The sequence below is a fragment of the Bufo bufo genome, chromosome 2, assembly GCF_905171765.1.
Source record: "Bufo bufo chromosome 2, aBufBuf1.1, whole genome shotgun sequence".
NCBI lineage: Eukaryota > Metazoa > Chordata > Amphibia > Anura > Bufonidae > Bufo > Bufo bufo.
In genome coordinates, this window is record NC_053390.1 from 50,166,880 (window position 1) to 50,185,520 (window position 18,641).

General features: G+C 42.8%; 1 protein-coding gene across 2 annotated transcripts in view; it reads right to left on the minus strand.

Moving 5' to 3' along the window:
- Positions 1–18,641, minus strand: part of WDR7 (WD repeat domain 7) — a 363,534-nt gene that overhangs the window by 62,360 nt on the left and 282,533 nt on the right. For both annotated transcript variants that reach the window (XM_040421053.1, XM_040421054.1), the window contains 3 exons: positions 16,701–16,850; positions 14,093–14,175; positions 1,677–1,776 (listed from right to left, as the gene is read on the minus strand). In XM_040421053.1, coding sequence (XP_040276987.1) covers positions 1,677–1,776; positions 14,093–14,175; positions 16,701–16,850 — 333 coding nt within the window. The remainder of the gene's footprint in view (positions 1–1,676; positions 1,777–14,092; positions 14,176–16,700; positions 16,851–18,641) is intronic.

An 18,641-nucleotide genomic window follows, 5' to 3' on the forward strand; every position in this document is an offset into this window, starting at 1 on the left:
ACAAGGGAAATCCAACATGTATGATCCTTCTCCCCCAACCCAACATCAGGGGAGGACTGAGACATTAGAGAATAATGGTTCTTGCGTTGGAGGACCAGACCCGTCCACCTATTACATACTCGGCCATTTGTTCGATTGGCCAGTATGTAATTCTACATTGCCCCTGTAGGGGCAGCGACAGCTTCCCAGGAGATATTAGTTTTCTTCTGAGAGATGGGACATATTATGGCACCACTAAATGTGTCCGTCAGGACAAAGCAGGGGAGACTATTCCTGGTGCATCACTTATGATATACGTGTTGGCTTTCACCCACATTTTACATAAAACAGGTCGAACTATGAAAAACGACCAGGACTATTGTCACCCAGCTTTTCTTGACTCCTGAACTGCACATACCCCTCACACTTCACTGCAACTCGATGGCCTCCCAGGACTTGGCCTTTCTTAGGATTAGAAAAGACTCCTAAGTGTGGAGATGCTGATATTGACCATCTTGTGTAGACTTTGCTGACATCAGCAGAATCCTTTCTACTCCGCAGAGTCCTATCACAGGCCAGGGATCTGCAGGCACAAGGCTAGGTCAAGAGTGACGACCCCGGCTTACTGCGGACAATACGGAAACATCTACAGGGTTATTTACAGGTGCGGAGTCAGCACTTTGATAGGCGACTAATATTGCATTCGGTGTGATGACTTTAGCAAAACACTGATGGTGAAGGGAATCTGTAGAATGGCGATGTTTCACTGACCACTAAGGGTGTGCGTTGTGGACATACTCTGTGACCTGTGCAGAGGTCATGGTGCAGGGAGGGGGAGGAGGTGAGCTGTGATATCAACTATCATGAATGGTGGATCATCTGGTTTGTGTGTATATATATATATATATATATATATACAAATTACACATATACACACACATGTTATCAGTCATTGTAATCCTGCTTGTGATTATAATGAGATGACTGCTGAGAACTGATCTCTACAGCATATTATAATGCTCAATGGTCAGAGAAAAACTGCAAGATTTCAGGATTTTCTAATGTAAAATGGAAAATTAGAAAACAAATCACCACAAATTTGTAAAAATCCTGCTCCTCCGTGACTCGTGAGCTACTGTTACAGAGGCCGCTTTACGGAGCAGTGATCTCTGGACATTTTTATAAAGGTCATGTGACCAGGACAGCAAACGGCTGCATTTCAGTGGACGACTTATCACCAGGCCCACGTGACATCATTAATGACACATTATCATGTCAGGACAGAGCCATCGGATTGGCAGGGACTGGAGCAGAATGATAAAGGTGAGTATTATGACGACGTCTGTAGGGTCTGGTGGGTAGGAGAGCCCTTTAAGCATCCCTTGACATCACCATTCACCGTTCAGCTGACAGGCGCTCTCCATATTTCATTACATTAAAACGTGTCCGGTTCAAAGATCCGCGAGCGACATGATCTGATGACAGCAAAACATAATGCGTGTTTTGCCAAGCGGCGAGTACTTTAATTCCATCGCTGCCGGTGGCTGACCTGCCCTCTGATCTCGTGATAGCGGAGAGCACCGGCGGCTTACTCTCTTCATTAAAGTATTGATCTTTTATTGCATTAGACAAAATATCACAGCAAGAAAAGAAGCAAAGCGCGGCAAATGCGCGGGAGGCTCCGCCCTCCGACTTACCTGACATTTTCCAGTCCTTATGTCGTACAGGGCGACTGTCCCGAGACGAGCTCCCACCGCTATTCTGTGGCTGCGCTCGCAGTAACTGACCATGTAGAATCTAGAAGAACATGAGACACAACGGACGGGAATTACCACCAACAGGCAAAGAGCTTAAAGGGATTTCCAGGGAGAACATTCATAGATAAAGGAGCTTGTATACACAAGATTTAGATTTTTCTATTTATGAGCTATTTTACCATAGGCAGTGACAGTGAGCGTCTCCTGATGTTGCCTAGTATTTGATACACTGGGACCTTTGTGATACGCTGGCGCGGATTGCGCCTCTTACGCTTGATCCCACGACCCATCGCTGCTGATGTCAGCGGACGTCATTGTGGACATGCGCAATGTGATTCAGTAGACGCTCAAGCGGGGAGGTTTCTCCATGCTGGTTGGTGTCTACACACTTCATCTATATATCGCACACTGATGTTTCTAATTGATATCACAAGTGGATTCACAGATGTTTTTAATCTGGTAATGATTACACTTTATGATGGATTGCACTTTTATACTATATAACTGTATTCGAGGATTGGAGTTTTACACTTTTGCATCCTGTTTTATATACACTAGCAATTATGTCTATATATTTAGTCTTACGATGTATCACTTTTTATTTATACTTTTGAACTAATTGTTCTTGTTAATCAATTATTATGTGGGTGTGTATATACAGTGCTGCCCATAATTATTCATACCCCTGGCAAATTTTGACTTAAAGTTACTTTTATTCAACCAGCAAGTAATTTTTTGACAGGAAATGACATAGGTGTCTCCCAAAAGATAATAAGACGATGTACAAGAGGCATTATTGTGGGGAAAAAAAAAAATTCTCAGCGTTTATTTACATTTGAGCAAAAAGTGTCCAGTCCAAAATTATTCCTACCCTTCTCAATAATCAATAGAAAAGCCTTTATTGGCTATTACAGCAATCAGAGGCTTCCTATAATTGCAGACCAGCTTTTTGCATGTCTCCACAGGTATTTTTGCCCATTCATCTTCAGCAATGAGCTCCAAATCTTCCAGGTTGGAGGGTCTTCATGCCATCACCCTGATCTTTAGCTCCCTCCACAGATTCTCAATTGGATTCAAGTCTGGACTCCAAACGTTAATGTTGTTGTCTGCTAACCATTTCTTCACCACTTTTGCTGTGTGTTTTGGGTCATTGTCATGCTGAAATGTCCACTGGTGCCCAAGGCCACGTATCTCTGCAGACTGCCTGATGTTGTCGTTGAGATTCCTCATGTATTGCTCTTTTTTCATGGTGCCGTTTACTGTGATTAGGTTCCTCGGTCCATTGGCTGAAAAATACCCCCAAAGCATTAGGTTCCCACCACCATGTTTGACAGTGGGGATGGTGTTCTTTGGGTTGAAGGCTTCTCCTTTTTTTCGCCAACTGGACACTTTTTTCACAAATGTAAATAAAAGCTGAGAAATTATGTTTTTTCCCCCACAATAATGCCTTTTGTACATCGTCTTATTATCTTTTGGGAGACGCCTATGTCATTTCCCGTCAAAAGATTACTTGCTGGTTGAATAAAAGTAACTTTAAGTCCAAATTTGCCAGGGGTATGAATAATTATGGGCAGCACTGTATCTACCTATATCTGAGCACCATTTCTGTTATCACCACTGCTTGAGAAAGATCCCACTGAGTGTTTTTTCTGGTGAAATAAACTTACACTATTTTTGGACGTGCCGTGGAATCTCGTCAGTTTTTGTATATTAGATAGAAAGATAGATAGATATATAGATACAGTCCTGATCAACAGTTAAAGACCACTTGAAAAATGGCAAAAAATCCTATTTAGCATGGCTGGATCTTAACAAGGTTCCAAGTAGAACTTTAACATGCAACAAGAAGAAATGGGAGTGAGACCAAACATTTTTTGAGCATTCAATTTAATGAAAACAACGAATAAACTGAAACAGGCGGTTTTTCAACTGATCAAAAGTTTAGGACCACACCTCCAAAAAAAACCTAAACCCCCCAAAAACAGAAATCCAACTTCCAAACATGAACTCAGTAATGAGTAGCTCCGCCGTTATTGTTTATCACTTCAAAAATTTGTTTCGGCATGCTTGCTGCAAGCGTTTCCATGAGGTGAGTGGGAACATTTCTCCAAATGGTGAAGACGGCCGCACGAAGGCCATCTACTGTCTGGAACTTTTGTCTATTTTTGTAAACTTCCCTTGCCATCCATCCCCAAAGGTTTTTAATTGGATTTAGATCAGGGGAACACGCAGGATGGGCCAAAAGAGTGATGTTATTCTCCTGGAAGAAGTCCCTTGTCCTGCGGGCATTGTGTACTGTAGCGTTGTCCTGTTGAAAAACCCAGTCGTTACCACACAGACGAGGGCCCTCAGTCATGAGGAATGCTCTCTGCAACATCTGGACATAGCCAGCGGCCGTTTGATGCCCCTGCACTTCCTGAAGCTCCATTGTTCCACTGAAGGAAAAACCACCCCAGACCATTATGGCGCCCCCTCCACTGTGGCGTGTAGAAGACATCTCAGGTGGGATCTGCTTGTCATGCCAGTAACGTTGGAAATGATCAGGACCATCAAGGTTAAATTTTTTCTCATCAGAGAATAAAACTTTGTTTTTGAAGCCCTTCAGTCTCAGATGCCGTCTGATGGTTATGGGCCTTAATTTGGGTCGAGGATCGTCCAGTGTCTTGACGGACAGCCAATTGGATCCTTCGGCTCAGTGCTGGTGAAATTTTTTGGGGACTTCCACTTGACTTTTTTGTTCCATAACCCTCAGGATCATTTAAGGAATTCCAAATGACTGTCTTACTGCGTCCCACCTCAGCAGCGATGGCGCGCTGTGAGAGACCCTGCTTATGCAGTTTAACAACCCGACCACGTTCAAAAAGAGAGAGTTTTTTTGCCTTTGCCATCACAACGTGTGACTACCTGACAGAAAATGACAATGAATCCACATCTTTGCACAGATTTGGCCTTTTAAAGGCATGTGGTCCTAAACTTTGGATCAGCTGAAAAACAGCCTGTTTCAGTTTAATCGTTGTTTTCAATTAATTGAATGCTCAAAAAATGTTTTGTCTCACTCTCATTTCTTCTTGTTGCATGTTGAAGCTCTATTTGGAACGTTGTTAAGATCCAACAATGTAAAATATGATTTTTTGCCATTTTTCAAGTGGTCTTAAATAGAGATGAGCGAACTTCTGTTTTAAGTTCGGCGTCTAAAGTTCGGCTTCCGGTTAGCGGAGGATCCCGATATGGATTCCGAATTCCGTTGTGGTCCGTGGTAGCGGAATCAATAATCGGCCAGTATTGATTCCGCTACCACGGACCACAACGGAATTCGGAATCCATATCGGGATCCTCCGCTAACCGGAAGCCTAACTTTAGACGCCGAACTTAAAACAGAAGTTCGCTCATCTCTAGTCTTAAACTTTTGATCAGGACTGTAATATTAGATACATAGATGATAGATAGATATTAGATAGATAGATAATAGATAGATAGATAGATAGAAGGGGTGTAACTACCATAGCGGCAGACCATGCGACTTCTATGGGGCCCAGGGCAAGAGGGGGCCCAGTCTTAGTTGGGATTATCTCCTCTTCTACTGGTGAAAACTTGGTCAGGACTCTACACTCTAAAGCAGGGATGGCCAACTTGCGGCTCTCCAGCTGTTGCAAAACTACAACACCCAGCATGCCCAGAATGCCTACAGCTGTCACCCTACAGCAGGGCATGGTGACAATTGTAGTTTTACAACAGCTGGAGAGCCGCAGGTTGGCCATCCCTTCTCTAAAGGAACAACTTTTAGCAAATTAGGGTCATTGAAAGGTGTTTACTGAGAAACCCTTCTGTCCTGTGTGGGGGCCCGGTTTGATCCTTGCTATGGGGCCCTTACTTCTCTATGTACGCCAGTGATAGATAGATAGATAGATAGATAGATAGATATGAGTTACAAAGACAGACAGATAGAAGCTACATAGATAGATAAATAGCTATGAGAATAATAGATTAACAGATATTAGATAGAAAAAAACAACATTTACGCAGCACAAGCTTATTCAAAGTGTTCCTGTGCCAGCAGCCAAGGACATGACCATTGTCCCAAATTATTAAAAAGTAGAAAAATACTGCAGCACTCCCAAGCGTACTTCAACTGTATTGTCCTTTAGACTACATGCATGAACCACGCTTGGGAAAGTATTTTTCTCGTTTTTAGATGGATAAATAGCTATAAGATAAACAGACAGACAAGAAATGAGATGGATGGATGAGCTTTTCCTTAACTTACTTGTTGGTGCTGTGATATTTTTGGACAACATTTTGTTAACCCCTCAGCAGGGTAAAAAAATAAAATAAATCAATGTTGCACCACTGGATTTAGTTCACACTGCGCTCCTTAAGTCTACTTTCACATCTGCGCTTTCTCTTTCCGCTACTGAGATCCGTCATAGAGTCTCAATAGCGGGGAAAACACTTCAGTTTTGTCCCCATTCATTGTCAATGGGGACAAAACTGAACTGAAGGGGACGGAGTGCACCAGAATGCCTTCCGTTCTGTTTAATGGCGTTCCCATGACGCACACAAAAGCGCAGAAAGCTGCATTTCTGAGTGCGTCCTGGGAAACTGATCAAGACGGATCCGTCATGACTCACAATGGAGACGGATCCGTTTTCTCTGACACAAAGGAAAACGGATCCGCCCACCACTCACTTACAATGGTTTTAGTACCGGATCCGTCTTGGTTATTTTAGAGATAATACATCCGGATCCGTTCATAACAGATGCAGACGGTTGTATTATCATGACGGCAGCGTTCTTTCTGATCCATGACGGATCCAGCAAAATCGTAGATGTTAAAGTAGCCTAAATATGGATATAATTGTGGAAAACACAGAACAGGGTAAGATATTTCCATTACACCTGATCTCTGTGAAGGCTTTACTACTGGTTTTGGCTCACAATAACTGATGGAAATAACTGAAGTGTGAGCTCAGCCTTAGGCCTCATGCGTCCGCAAATTGTGCATCCGCAAAAAAAAAAAAAAAAACAGATGCGGCATCCGTTTTTTTTGGAGGATCAGTTTTTTTCCACAGATCCCTTGTAATAAATGCCTATCCTTGTCCGCAAATGTGAAAAAAGTAGGACATGCACTATTTTTTTTGCTGAAGGGAAACACGGACGCGGAACACAAACGGATGAACTATCAGCATTTTTTTTTCTGACCCATTGAAATGAATGGGTCCCCATCCTACCCGCCACAAAAAACCGATAGGAGGCCGAGAAAAACATGAGACCTTACTGACACACAAAAAAGCACCCAAATAGTAATGTCGGATTGCTGCAAAACTCACCCTGCAGTTATGTCTCAGGCAGATATGTAAATGATTACAGGAGTGGTCTGACTAGACACTAGTTCTTACCACAAGAGGGCGTAAAAGTGCTTCCTCTGCTGCTCTATAAAAATGCTCTCACAGGCTACTTTTGGGTAGTGTACCTCTTAGTGAGATTGTTGACTACTAGATATACCTCTATGACACATATGAAGACATTCTGCCCAGCTGACAGACTTTGAGAGGCAGGAGATCATTGGACTGAGAGAAGCAGGATGGTTGTTTAGATAAATTGCCCGCAATCTTGGCCAAAGTGTTCAAACCAGTGGTTACATAAGGGCACACACGGTGCGCAGGCTCTGGATGGCCCAGACAGACCACCATTAGAGAGGATTGTTTGATCCACGACAAGCACAAGCAGCTCCCACAGTTTCAATGTCCACCACCTAGACACAGGTGGCCGCTTCATTACACCTCTGTCTCTTCCCGGACCATTTCCACGCGAGTAGCATAAGGAAATTTGGTGTCACGGCGCCCATTACATGTACCGCCATTGACAGTCGCCTTCGTTTGCAGTGATGTCGTGAACCTGGACTGCTATAGACTGGAACTGTATCGTCTTTAGCGATAAATCCAGGTTCTGTTTGGGATCCTACGATGGTAGAGTATGGCGGCCTCATGGGGAAAGCTTCAATCTTGCCTTTGCTGTGGAGGGACACACTGCCCCAGCTGCTGGTGTGATGATCTGGGAGCCATCACATACGACAGTCGGTCCCCCCTAGTAGTGATAGGAGGGACACTAACAGCTCAGCCATATGTGCAGGACATCCTGCCACCACATGTGCTCTTCTCATGACAGGGCTTCCAACTGGACTTTTTCAGCTGGGTAATGCTCGCGCACACACAGCAAGGGTTTCCCAGGAATGTCTCCCCCAGATTACAACACTTCCTTGGCTGCCCGGTCACCAGATCTATCACCAATCCAGCATTTATGGCAAAAGAAAGGATGCCAACTTCAGTAACTTACAAATGTGCAGGATCTACAGGCCCAGCTGTAACATCTGTGGGCAAATGTGCTACAGGATACCAGGAACCCATATGCCTCCATGCCCAACCGAATCTCATCCTGTATCCAGGCTAGAGGCCGTATCTCATCCTGTATCCAGGCTAGAGGCCGTATCTCATCCTGTATCCAGGCTAGAGGCCGTATCTCATCCTGTATCCAGGCTAGAGGCCGTATCTCATCTTGTCTCCAGGCTAGAGGCCGTATCTCATCCTGTATCCAGGCTAGAGGCCATATGTCATCTTGTCTCCAGGCTAGAGGCCATATCTCATCTTGTCTCCAGGCTAGAGGCCATATCTCATCCTGTATCCAGGCTAGAGGCCGTATGTCATCCTGTCTCCAGGCTAGAGGCCGTATGTCATCCTGTCTCCAGGCTAGAGGCCGTATGTCATCTTGTCTCCAGGCTAGAGGCCGTATGTCATCTTGTCTCCAGGCTAGAGGCCGTATCTCATCTTGTATCCAGGCTAGAGGCCGTATCTCATCCTGTATCCAGGCTAGAGGCCGTATCTCATCTTGTATCCAGGCTAGAGGCCGTATCTCATCTTGTATCCAGGCCAGAGGCCGTATCTCATCTTGTATCCAGGCTAGAGGCCGTATCTCATCCTGTATCCAGGCTAGAGGCCGTATCTCATCTTGAAACCAGGTAAGAGGCGCCCAACAGGGTCCTAGAGCCTCCTTTTTATTGTAACGCTTTCCCCAAGTAAACTCCCCCTTTCCTCTAATATTGTAATCACTTCCATTCATCATCATTACAGTCACACATAGAAAGCTACATCTCTTTTTTGGTGTGCGATTTTTTTTTGTGAATAAGTGTAGATAAACATATATGACAAGGTCTGTCTTGCAACCAGCTTTCAAACTCATCACCCCATGTCTTTATAGACCTTGCTTTATGCACTGGGTCACAGTCAAGTTGGAACAGGAAAGGTGGCTTCCCCAATTTGCACCTACAAAGTCAGAGCATGCAATTGCCTATAAAGTGTTTACCCTTCACAGCAGCAGGTAGCGTTCTCCGGGCATCCAACCAGACCAGATTCATTTATCAAACTGCCATATAGTGAGAGGTGATTCATCACCCCAGAGAACATATCTTCTTTGCTCCAATAATGACGTGCTTTAGACCACTCTAAGAGACGCTTGTCATTGTGCATGGTGATCTGAGGCTTGTGGCAAGCTGTTCTACAATGGAAAACCAAATTATGAAGCTCCTGGTGCAAAGTTCTTGTTGCTTCTAGAAGACGTCTGAAGCCCAGTAGTGGTACAACGAGATAGGTGACTTTTACACACCAATCATTTCAGGCTACCAGTAATGTGGTGTGGGACTATTTTTGTACCACGACGATATAGTGGTTTTAAATGGTTGCTCAGTAGGCCCCTCTAGACAAACAAGTCCTTCTACCACCCTGCTATCAGTCCCTTGTGGAAGATGACAAACATCTTAAGAACGTAATAATGAGTGAAAAATATTTGTCTTTGTCAGTGAAACGCTGAACGGTATCTGAACCTTGCAGGAGTAACGTTTGTCTGGGGAGCGGTGCAGCTGCTGGAAATCTCATTTCTCCAGGAATAAACCTCACCGAGCATTTAATAGATCTCATTCTTCACAGACAGCAACCAATGAGGAAAACATCCTGCGATCCGTCTTGGCTTTCCTTGGCCGGTTAATCTGAAACGTAAATGAAGTCTCGTCAGTCCTCACCAATGATCATGAATGGTATTCCACAGATGATGGAGACCTTGGGCAGAGTGATGTTTCGTGGGACCAAATTGTAGATACCAGGGTAAGAAGGCATCGGTTTTCAGCAAAGATGGATAACAACAATGTGGGAGTAGGTGACAACCTCTGTAGACGTGCTACCGAAAGTACATTGGCTGTCATTGGGTTTTTCCAAAAACAAAAGAAAGAGATGGCATCTTTATACAGCTGCTATTGAACTCAATAATACCTTTGTCTTCAGTAAGCTCCCTCTAGTGGTGGACTACTTCCTTGCAAAAATTGTCATATATGACCATTTACTACCAGAGTGACTTACCACTAAATCTCACCTCCTTGGGGTTCCTGTGCATGGCAATTTAGTACATGGCCATTATGAGGCTGCTATACAGGTGCCGACGTACACAGGGGTTTTCTTCTCTGCCTCCAAAACTAGGTGGCCACTCTCCAGATCTCATATATTATCTATGACCCTGATCACTTGTAAGCATAGTCCACCACTCAGTCCACTGAGATGGTTGAACTGCTCAACGCAAATACAGCACTACAACAGTCCGCAGGTTGTGTGTGGTATTGCAGCTCAGTCCTATTTACTTCAATGCAGGTGAGCTGCAATACCAAACTATGGACAGGCATGGCGTTGTTTCTGGAAGAGTACAATCAGGTTTTTAATCCTGGTCAACCCCTTCCTCTCCCAAGCAGCTATACCCAGGCCTTAAGATGCTGAAATATGGACAAGTACTTTGTTTAAAAAAATATATAATTACTGATGTTTTTATTATTGTCCATTCACAGCTTCTTTCATAATTCTTCTGGTTGCCCATGGAAACAGACAACAGCATAGCTCCACCCGTTGTCAGACATGTGACCTAACAACGGAGTTCAATCTTTGTACCGGTCATCATGGCTCCCACAATGCACTGGTAGATGGTAAGAGGAAACCCGCAGAATTTATCATTAGATATAATCAATATGAGATGGAGAAATCAGACTGCTTTTAGATCACGGTTTTAGTGTCTCCTCTGTCCAGGATCCGCATTTCCTGATCATATCTTGAGCGGCAAGCGGTTACAAAGAGTATATTTCTCCCTGGAGGACCCGTCCTGTCCTCCATTACACAGAAAACCCATTGATTGGAATGGAAACCGTGTCATACTTCATTTTCCCTGTGGTGGCGCTACAGGGAAACTGAACACTTCCTGTTGTTCTTCCCCACAGATCACACCTGATCATTGGAGGTTCTAGCAAGGAGACATTTTGAGATCAACTTGTTGTCAAGGCATTCTTCTAATAAGAAGGGACTGTCCAAAACGGAGAACCCCTTTAACTACGTGACTGTTAAAAACACCTACAACCGCTCACCACTATGCATCATTAGTAAAGGCAGGAAGACTTGTTTAATATAGCATCTAATACTCCGGAAAGTTTCATAACCTGGCACTTGTTTCCAAGTAAGGAACTGCAAAATAATCTGGAACCTCACAACATGACTGACCGGAGATGACAGATTTACGTGGCGGAACTAACGTGTTTTTCACTGGTGAGAGAAAAGGAGATAAGCGGCCAGTGGTCACCTGTGCTACCGCTGATCTTCAGATAAACAAAGATCCCAGTTTCATCCAACAAGAGAAATCCATGGACATCAAAGCTCACTCTACTTTATACTATCTCTATGATCTTCCACCAAGCCATCACATTTGATAATCCAGAAAGTATTCTGGATCACAGGAGTCTGGATGTAAACCCCAGAAACAGTGACCTGCCCTCTGCTTCATTCCTGTCCTGTCAGCGCTCTGGTCTTCTCGCTCGCTTGCCGTGGATTTAACAGAGAGCGGGACAGCAAATAACTCACATTTTACAAGTGGAATTTCATCAGCGAGCACCGTTTACAGGGGAAGGTAATTAAGACGCGAGGTAATGAAAGCTTCGTTTTCAATTATCTCCGACAAAAAGGATTCTGTTGAACAAGCAGTTCTGCTCATGGAAATCTCCGACGCCTTAGATTTCTCTCCATTTGTCTACATCTGGAAACCATGAGCCAAGAACACTACCCTCATCAGCCAGATCCTTACAAGTTCTTACAATTTCTATTCAGTTTGGCTTTATCCACTCCTGGGAAAGCTGGGTGACAACAAATATGGCCACCATTCTAAGTCCAGTAAAGGGTTTCACCAATTTGGTTCAGTTCTGCACTGAAATATCTGCGCCTTCCATATAACTCAGGACATTGAAGGCCCCAGGAAAGCTGGGTGGCTGGTTTTTAGTTGTCACTCATCTTTCTGATAAGACCACGTGCGCCGCTGCAGCCAATGACTGGCCTCAGCTCTGTCGTGTCACTTCACCCAGCTTGGGGACACCTCCCTCCCGTTGGCTGTAGAGGCGCAGGTGACCCTATTGGTCCAGAAGTTTGCAGGACGGAGACCGAAAGACCAGTGAAGGGAGCTAGGTAGGTGGAAAGGAGTGTAGTGCAGCAGGTGAGAATAGTTATTTTTTTTTGTTGTTGTGTTTTTCGACAGCAGGCTGGGGTTGATAAAAAAAAAAAAAAAAAAAGAAGCTGGATAACCCCTTTAACGTATATCATGCCTCTCCTGCATAGTTCCTTAAAGTAACACTGTTGCTTTAAATTTTAAAAAATTGTGCATTTTTGCACAAAACGGGTGCGCCAAAGTAACTTTTTCTACCACAATCTATCACACAGCCAGTAATAAATCCAGCCATTCATAGTTAAAAACATTTTAAAAGAAGCACCCTTGGTACACCCAGCAATGCCTCCAAATCAGACCAGAATACCCACAAAATGCCCACATTTGGGTCTGAATAAGTCTAGCCCCCTTTAAAGGCTATGTACACCTTTTTTTATGATTGTTTATAATGTCAGAGAGCAGAGATATGGAGCCCATCAGCTCCTGGTCTGACAGAAAATCCAAATGGTCCTACTACAGCATCTCCGCTACGTACAGAAAAAAAAGATGCCATATTTTTAATAAAGACCAATTTAAAAAATACTTTTAGCTCCAAATGAGTACAATGCAGTAATAAAAAAAAAGGTGTACATAGCCTTTAAAGGGTCAGTCTGGGGTGAACTGTCCCCACAAAATGGTCACTGTGTATAGAAGTAGGTACATAGTGTTTATTCTGCAACTTTTATAAAGGCCTCATCTATTAAAAAACAGCAAAACTGTCAGTAAACTCATAAGGGCAGATTTATCAAAACTGGAGTAAAGGAAAACTGGCTTCGCTGCCCAGAGCAACCAATCAGATCCCACCTTTCATTTTCCAAAAGAGCTCTGAAAAATAAAAGGTGGATTCTGATTGGTTGCTATGGGCAACTAAGCCAGTTTCCCTTTCCACCAGATTTGGTGAATAAAGAAAGACAATTTTCATAAATGAGGCCCAAAGTATTGCAATTTCTTTTCACATCCACATTCTCTCCTTTCTGTCAGTGAGTGGCAACCTGTCCTGACCACGTCCATCTGTTCTATACATATGAACGGGGTTGTTTCTGTACACTGCAGAGTGGTGCACGGCTCGTAGAAACCTCATGAGCACTACCATTGTATCGGTGATCAGGACGGGTGTCCAAACATGAGTCAGAAATAAAAATGCTTACGTTCAATTCACTGACAGCAAGCACAGATCTGAAAACAATGTGGAATTAAAACATAAGCTTAGGCCTCAGTCACCAGAACTGTTTGGTGCCCATAGCAACCAATCAGGGCTCAGCTTTCATTTGTACAGACTTGTTTCAGAAATGAAAGCTGATCTCTGATTGGTTGTTATGGGCAAAACACAGAGAGAGAGATTTATCAAAACTGGTGTAAAGTAGAACTGGCTTAGTTGCACATAGCAACCAATCAGATTCCACCTTTCATTTTTCACAGCTTTTGAAAATAAATGAAAGGTGGAATCTGATTGGTTGCTATAGGCAACTAAGCCAGTTTTCCTTTACACCAGTTTTGATAAATCTCCCCCACAGTCTTACTAGGAGACAGTTCTGATAAATGAGGCTTTTTTTTTGTAGCAAATAGGGACAGGCTATGAGATGATGTAGCAGAGCTGAGTTTGTCATAAACCTACAGAGATATCACAATCTATGGTTTTGGAGACAAACCTTAGACTTATCAGATAAGAAACTGTTGCATGACAAATCAAACTCTGCTACATCTCTGCAATGTACACAGGCTGACTGAATGTGGTGCTGTGGCGCCCCCCAGCTTTGGTAACTAATGGGTTGAGTAGCCATACTTATAGTGTACGTCCAGAAGTAACATACCGACATATGGAGGGGAAGCACTCCTGCAGCCCCTTCTTCTTCAGCAAGGACCCCTCCAGGCAGTACATTATAATGTCCATAACCTGCAATAGCACAGGACAGAGACGACCATCAGAAACCACACATGAAAGCTTGTAAAAAGGTCATGTCCCTATGCTTTGTGATGTACAGATGTAGCAGAGCTGAATCTGTAATTTACCACCCGAGCCTGCATTCTTTATTCTCCATGACACTGTACTGAGTTATGGCATAGCCATATGATATGGGTCCCGCACCTATGTGGAGAATGGAGGCAGATTCCAGCAGCTCCAGGTCTTATTGCATGCTTTCATTAAAGTCCATCAAAGAAAATCACAGCTTACTACGACCAAGTGCATCAAGAAGGCCTGAAATGCGTTAGCAGTGACGCTGTGGTTTTCTAAGATGGATTCTAATGGGATAAAACCTGCAGCTTTAAATCAGAGCGGATGCTGGAATCTGCTTTTATTCTTTGATTTATGCGTTCCCATACATCCATGAATCCAGAGCTGAGCTTCCTTCTCAGGATGTAGATAAGATACATAGTATGACAGAAGATTAATAGATAGATAGATACATGATTGATAGATAGATAGATAGATAGATATGAGATAGATAGATAGATAATAGATAGAGGATAGATAGATAGATAGATAGATAGATAGATAATAGATAGATAATAGATAGATAGATAATAGATAGATAGATATGAGATAGATAGATAGATAGATAGATAGATATAGATAGATAGACGGATAGATATGAGATAGATAGATAGATAGATAGATAATAGATAGATAGATAGATAATAGATAGATAGATAATAGACAGATAGGAGATAGATAGATAGATAGATAGATAGACGGATAGATATGAGATAGATAGATAATAGATAGATGATAGATAGATAGATAATAGATAGATAATAGATAGATAATAGATAGATAGATAGATAGATATGAGATAGATATGAGATAGATAGATAGGAGTGAAAAAAGGTCTTTTATTCACCCAAAAAATGGTTGCAATGTTTCAGTCCAGGACTAGAACTTTACTCAAGCATTTTTCTAAAGTGCCAATGCTAGATATTAATACCCCACAACATATGTGACCATAATAAAGTGCAATTAGAGTACAAATATAATAGTTTATTTCTAATATGTCTAGATCAAAATATCATGTATAGAGTGAATAGCGCAAAATTCATAATAAGATAACAAACAGTGCACATAACAATGTAACATTACCTTCAAAAATATAAATCAGATAGAGGATACATAGATATGAGGTAGATAATAGATAGATAATAGATAGATAGATAATAGATAGATAATAATAGATAGATAATAGATAGATAGATAGATAATAGATACATAATAGATAGATAGATAGATAATAGATAGATAGATAGATAATAGATAGATGGATAGATAGATAGATAGATAATAGATAGATAGATAGATAGATAGATAATAGATATGAGATAGATAGATAGATAATAGATAGATAGATAGATAGATAATAGATAGATAGATATGAGATAGATAGAGGATAGATAGATAGATAGATAGGTCTATGCAAGTGGTGTAACCCACATCTCAGACACTTCCGCCATACTCTGCGGATATACTGTACAACACCCCTTTAAGCCCTTTTTAACAGCAGTGCTGTGTGAAACCACTGATAACATTGCTGTGATATCAGGAGGATAACACAGCACTGCTACATCTGTGTGTATGAATTCCTATTAATAATGTAAGACTAAGGCTACATGCACACGAACGTATGTGTTTTGCGGTCCGCAAAAAAAACAGATGACGTTCCGTATGGCATCAGTTTTTTTTTTTGCGGATCCATTGTAATAATGCCTATCCTTGTCCGCAAACTAGAAAAAAATAGGACATGCACTATTTTTTTTGCGGGGGAACAGAACGGACATACTGATGCAGACAGCACACGGTGTGCATGTAGCGACTGTATGTGTTTGCGGTCCGCAAATTGCGGATTCCGCAAAAAAAAACGGATGACATCCGTATGCCATCCGTTTTCTTTTTTTTTTGCGGATCCATTCTAACAATGCCTAAAACGGACAAGAATAGGACAAGTTCTATTTTTTTTGCGGGGCTACGGAACGGACATACTGATGCGGATAGCACGTGGTGTGCTGTCCGCATTTTCTGTTGACCCATTGAAATGAATGGGTCCGCATCCTATCCGCAAAAAAAAACGGAATGGACACAGAAACAAACAACGTTCGGCATACCTCCCATCATTTCACACCCCATTCACAGACCATTTATAAGCCCACCCAAACCTGCACATCAGATATCTGCCTAAGCCCCACCCCCTCTGAGCCCCACCCCCTCTGAGGGGGTATGTTAAAGGTCACCTGTGATGTCACCGTGTTGGCATATCAGGGATCACCCCTCAAAGGTAGAGAGTATATAATCTGACCCGGTCGTGTTACAATGTATCAGAATGTGCAGCACACGCTGTGTATGTAGAACGGGGGGACGGAGGAGGAGGTCGGAGTTTTCCTTTAAGTTACCCTATTTTGTTAAAAAAGCGTAACCTGGCACATAAGCTATACCTCCACCAGGAGATCCACCACATCCGATGGCATCTTCTCGATGAGTATCTCTATAACCCTGAGTATTTCTCCTTTCGCTCGAGCCAAAGCCGTGGTGTGTATATTCTGCTGGGACTGAGTATTGGCGGCCATGGCGGTGTGTCTGTGCACCTGCAAAGAGAAAAGGGGGACCGAAAATCATCATATCATACACAAACATTAGAAGACAACCTGGGTTTAGATGGAGATCCTCTTTGGGTTTATTTTGGGGGCCCTAACTTCACCCTGATGTTGTTAGTATATTATAAATACTACAGTATATCAAAGGGGTTCATACCTCCTATTAATAAATTCTGGGATAATAAAGGGGGATCCTTCATTCAGGGTCATCATCTCTTGGGGAGCGGAGCAACAACAGTTCCATTGACATCATATACAAGTCACATGGACATCAAAATCCAACTTATACGCATCTTCCAACATGTAACATACATACATAACGCGTGACAAAATTCGCCTTCTACTTCCCCACCACCCATATTTTCCAATGGGGAATAAGCGCCTTTCAAGGGTTCATTTGCTGACATATTATTGAGGCAGGTGCATAAGGAAGGGACCATAAGCTAGGAAACCCGAAGAAAAATGGGGTCACACCACTCTACTGAGTACCCTGCACCTTCCCATTAACACTTTTGTATGTTCAACTTATCCTAAGGACTTCATGAACATGTAGCCTCCTTACTCCCATATACATGTCGGATATAGTGGAGCTGCAGTCCGGTCACTGTCACTATGTCTAAAAGTCTGGTAACTACGGCTGGGTGATTAATCAAATTACATTTATTAATTTGCCCTGAAAAACAGTCATATCGATTTTTTTTCACCGGCTGATCAGTGGTAACATGGGATGTATATAGAGAATTAAAGGGGTTCTCTCACTCCAGGAAGTGGCATTTATCATGTAGTCAAAGTGAATACAAGGCACTTTGTAATGTATTGTGATTGTCCATATTACCTCCTTTGCTGCCTTGATTGATTTTTCCATCACATTATACACGGGGCTCGTTTCCATGGTTACGACCTCCCTTCAATCCATCAGCAGTGGCCGTGCTTGTACACTATAGGAAAAAGCACCAGCCTCTTTGGTGGCCGGGACCGTAGGAGCTCACATAGGCTAGTGCTTTTTCCTATAGCGTGCAAGCACGACTGCCGCTGATGGATTTCAGGGTGGCCGTAACCTGAATCAAGCCAGTAGTAATATGGATAATAACAATACATTAATAAGTGCCTTGCTCTTCTTCTCTGTAGGTGGCGCCAGACTTTGTAGAGCGCATCCTGCAGGGAAATTCCGGGAACTGACGCAAAAGCTGGCAAATTCCGTCTCTGTTCTGTAATTTACAGAAACGCTTGTGGTATGGGAAAGCGGCGACCGAAAGGGCTCTGCCGCCTGGCTCCAGCGATCTGCATCATATTTGAAGGTCTGTACAAGAGGTTCCTGGACCCCAACAAGCCTTTCCGCCTCCCCTCCCAGGGGGGCAGTATCAGTGAGGAGGGCTGTCTAGACGTCAGTGACGTCACCAGTCAGCTTTCTTTCTGCCACCACACCAATCCCATCCATCGGAGGAAACAGGTGAGTGGCTGCACTGTCATTAGCGTTATTGTACAGTAAGTAAAAATTAAATCAAACGGAAAATACATAATTTTTTTTTTTGCAATAACACCCAGCCCTATTGGTAGCTGACATCACTTCTCACTCCTACATACTGCTTGAGTGGAGGCTGCTGTAAGCACAGGTCATTATTAACTATTAAACTAAAATATTACTAAACTATTATATTTTTAACTAGCAAGTTTCCTCTACAGGCAAGTAGCTGACACTTCCCTGTTTCTGAGAAATATTATTAAAGTTATTGAGCACTCCCTATATCTGCTCCTGACATCAACAGGGAGAAAGTAAAGGAC